The sequence below is a fragment of the Orycteropus afer genome, unplaced genomic scaffold, assembly GCF_000298275.1.
Source record: "Orycteropus afer afer isolate SDZICR_OR568_19922 unplaced genomic scaffold, OryAfe1.0 scaffold00638, whole genome shotgun sequence".
NCBI classification, from domain to species: Eukaryota; Metazoa; Chordata; class Mammalia; order Tubulidentata; family Orycteropodidae; genus Orycteropus; species Orycteropus afer.
In genome coordinates this window covers 1234133-1238061 of record NW_006922225.1, presented here as the reverse complement: position 1 = coordinate 1238061, position 3929 = coordinate 1234133, and the positions used below count along the sequence as shown (strand labels likewise).

At 58.3% G+C, this 3929-nt stretch overlaps 1 protein-coding gene across 1 annotated transcript in view; it reads left to right on the top strand.

Moving 5' to 3' along the window:
• The first annotated feature begins 3042 nt into the window (after positions 1 to 3042).
• The window catches only part of TCAF1 (TRPM8 channel associated factor 1), a 29498-nt gene continuing 28611 nt past the window's right edge, over positions 3043 to 3929 (top strand). Inside the window, exon 1 of the mRNA XM_007956595.2 lies at positions 3043 to 3662. Coding sequence (XP_007954786.2) covers positions 3043 to 3662 — 620 coding nt within the window. The remainder of the gene's footprint in view (positions 3663 to 3929) is intronic.

Below are 3929 nucleotides of genomic sequence, written 5' to 3'. Positions count from 1 at the left end.
GTGCAGGAAAGGAGAAAACCGTCAGAGAAGGGGCCTGCCCAGGGGTTCCCAGCCAATCCCTGTCCCCTCGGACTCCCCGTCAAGCCCAGGAAACAGCAGAGGACTCACAGAATCCCCTCCTCTTCACCCTCCACCCTGCCTTTCAGTCTCCGTGCTGCCTGCCTGTCCCTGTCACTTCTCCAGGGCCACTGCACCCGAGCACTAGCTCAAAGAGCTACTCCTGAGACGCAGTGGGAAGCCCACTCCAGGTGGCCCAGACTGTGAGCCCTGCTGAGCCTCGGCCCAGAGAGAAGGGTCTGATGGTGGCTTGTTGGAGGTGTGGATGGTCGCACAGCTGGGGCTGTGTCACTGGACGTCAGGGTGGGAGCCTGGGGGTCTGGGGGTCTGTGGAGTTGGGTAAATAGGGGCTAGAGATTCCGCATCCCGGGTGGCAAGAACTGACCTGGGAAGCATGCTGGGCCATGTCGTCTTGGGCCACAGGCTCTCAGCCATCCACCTCCCTGTCTGTCCTGTGTGGCAGTGGGCACCCTGTACAGAGGCCCGTGTCACAGTGGCTCTTTCCCCTAGGAAGGTCATTAGAACAGGGACGGCCGAGTGTAAGGATGGCATGTCCTTGAAGCTGAGCCCCTGAGATGCCTTTCAGAGAGCTTGGGCGTTCCCATCCACCCACCGGAAGAGCCGCCCTCAGCCTTCATCTCGACTCCTTTCCTCCCTCCTCGTGCCTCGAGTGTACGGCCGCACCTGCATTTTCATCCATTCTAGTCACATGGGGGTGTTGTCAGAGGCCAGTCAGCCATGTACAGTTTTTCCTTGCGGATCTTCTAGCAGTAAAGGATTCCAACAGGTGGAAAGATGAGGACAGGGAAGGAAAATGGGCAATGAAAACCGCATGTGGGGGTGGGGGGCGGCGGCAGGAGCTGAGCCCAGCACTGGGCGCACTAGCTGAGGCCTTAAATACCAGGACATTGGTCAGCTCTTCCCCGTGGGCAGAGGAGACAGCACCGGGAGAGGTTCTGCACGAGTGGAGGCCAGAGCAGGTACTGGTGCCTTAGAAACTGGGTCACTTTATTCCCGGTGATGCCTGAGGACCTGAACTAGGTTAGTGCCATGTGGCAGGGCTCGTGCCAAGGTGGTGGGCATTGGTGGAGACAGCGTGAGCCCGTGCGCCGGCCTTTGCATCTGGCTCAGTGAGACCCGGGAGGAGTGGGGACGGGGCAGGTGTGCCCTGGGCGTGGCTCCTCAGCGCCTCTGGGAGGTAGGCACAGCCGCTTTAGCGCCTGGTGACCCAGCGCTTAGGGCCCTGCCCAAGGGAGTGAGTGTGGAGGAAACAATGTAGGATTTCTCTAGGGTTTTTGGTGGTTGCCTGTCATCGTTGGGATTCTGGCTCCTACCAGTGCCACCGGACAGAGTAGAACTGCCCCACAGGGTCTTCGGGGCTGGAATCTTTAGGAAAGATTGCTATATCTTTTTCCCACCAACCGCCAGCCTTTCAGTTCGCAGCCCAACACTTAGCCACTGCGCTACCACCGCTACCACTGGAGCCCCTTTCTTTAGTTCCAGAGACCGACTCGAAGTAGGTTCTGGAGTTTGGCAGTGACACCAGGCCTGGGCCCGGCCCCTGCAGCCTGGTGTGCCAGGCCCAAGGCGTGTGCCAGGGGCTTCAAGGCGGTGCTTGGAGTGGGAACGCTGAGAACCCAGCCTGCGTCCGTGTGGGCCATGGCCACGTTGGTGCGGCCTGTTGGCGTCTGTGAAAGAGACTTGACGGCCAAGATTCTGGGGCGTGGGGGCAGAGAGGGTGGCTCCTGCAGGGTCTCTTCCTGCCTTTTTGCCTGGGCCTGATTAGGGGCCCTAGGGGAATGGGGTTTTGGCTCCCAATTATGAAAGCTATAAAATCAGATTCATTAGATGTGTCATCAGCGTTTGGCAGACCTAACATCGGTTAGATTATTTTTTCCCCACTTTGCAAGAATTCTCTATGATGCACATGTTGTTGTTGTTGTTATGTGCCGTCGAGTCAAACCCGACTCATAGCGACCCCTCCTTGGGTTTCCAAGGCAGTATCACTACGGAAGTAGGATTGCCCAACCTTCCTTCCGAGGAGTGGCTGGTGGGTTTGAACCGCCAGCCTTCTGGTTAGCAGTCAAGTGTCTTAGGCACTATGCTACCAGAGCTCCCTATGATGCACATAGTTCAATTAAATGGTTTATTTTTAGCCAAATAATCAGAAGGAAGTGTGTATGTACATGTACGTGTGTGCATGTATATGTGTGCATGCATATGTGCATGTGTGTGCATGTGCACCCTAGTATGTGCATATGTGTGTTGTATGTGTGCACATGTGTGTGCATGCCTGTGTGCATGTACATGCTATGTGGGGGGGGGTCTAAGCATACACATATCTATAAGTAATTAAGTATTGAGGACCCAGGGCCGCCCCGTGGTCAGTGGTGACAAGAAGCCCTGGGGTCCTGAGTCAGGAGATGTCCCATCCTGTGGGGAGCTACCACGCAGTGCAGATAGCGAGGGCACACTATGGCACCCCCGGGGTGGGGCTTATGACAAGCAGGGATATTAGTGGATACGTATCCGCAGACACGTACACCTGCTGTCCACCCGTCCCGGTGCAGCAGGACTGCCACCGTGTCATTGCGTGTCACCCTCTGCGCTGCTGGTCTGGGGCCCGGACGCAGCTTGGAGGACGGCCCTTCTCTGTGACCTTTTTCCAGAGTCCAAACTTCTTGGACTAAAGTTTGGGCCCCCACGGTGGGATGCACACGAGCAGTGTGGGCACGAAGTGGACGGGGCGGGGAGGGTGCTGCGCCCCTCACTCCTCCCTTCTGTGATGGAAGGTAGGGGGCAGGCACCATGGGACCCCCAGGTTCCAGAGCCCCAGTGAGTACGGAGTCATCCGCCACGTTAGTGTCGCCCGTGTGACGGGAAGACTCGCCTCCGCCGTAGGGGAGGGGAGGGCTGCTCTCCTCGTCTGCTTGTCCGTTTGCCGCCCGCTGAGCCTCTGCTTCCCTCCGCAGAACCTGTGGGGCCATGGCCACTCCCTCCGCTGCCTTCGAGGCCCTCGTGAACGGGGTGACGAGCTGGGATGTCCCTGAAGACGCCGTGCCCTGTGAACTGCTTCTGATTGGAGAGGCTGCCTTTCCGGTGATGGTGAATGACGTGGGCCAGGTCCTCATCGCTGCCTCCACCTACGGCCGGGGCCGCCTGGTGGTGGTGGCCCACGAGGGCTACCTGATGCAGGCCCAGCTGGCACCCTTTCTCATCAACGTGGTGGGCTGGCTGCGCGCCTCTCCGGGGGCCCCCATTGGGGTTCACCCATCCGTGGCTCCTTTGGCCAAGACCCTTGAGGGCTCCAGCATGGAGGCCAAGATAGAGCCAGAAGTCAAAGCCTCCCTGGGGGTGTACTGCATCGATGCCTACAATGAAACGATGACTGAGAAGCTGGTCCAGTTTGTGAAGCGGGGAGGGGGTTTGCTTATTGGGGGCCAAGCCTGGGACTGGGCCAGTCAGGGCGAGGATGAGAGGGTCTTGTTCACGTTCCCTGGGAACCTTGTCACTAGTGTGGCTGGCGTGTACTTCACTGACAACAAGGGAGACACGAGCTTCTTCAAGGTCCCTAAGAAGATGCCCAAGATCCCCGTCCTAGTCAGGTAAGTCCATGAGCCAGCAGGGAGCTGCCTCACCTTCGGGTTGCTCCCAGGCCAGTGGAGGGGGATTTAACACTAGGCATGGATTCACCTAAATCATCAGCTAACAAAACCCACTGCTGTGGGGTCCCCGGAGGAGAACTGTGCTGGACGCTTTCCAAGGCTGTCAATCTTCATGGAAGCAAAGCCCAAACCACACCCACTGCCGTGGAGTCGATTCTGACCCACAGCGCCCCTAGAGGACAGAGTGGAACTGCCCACAGGGTCTCC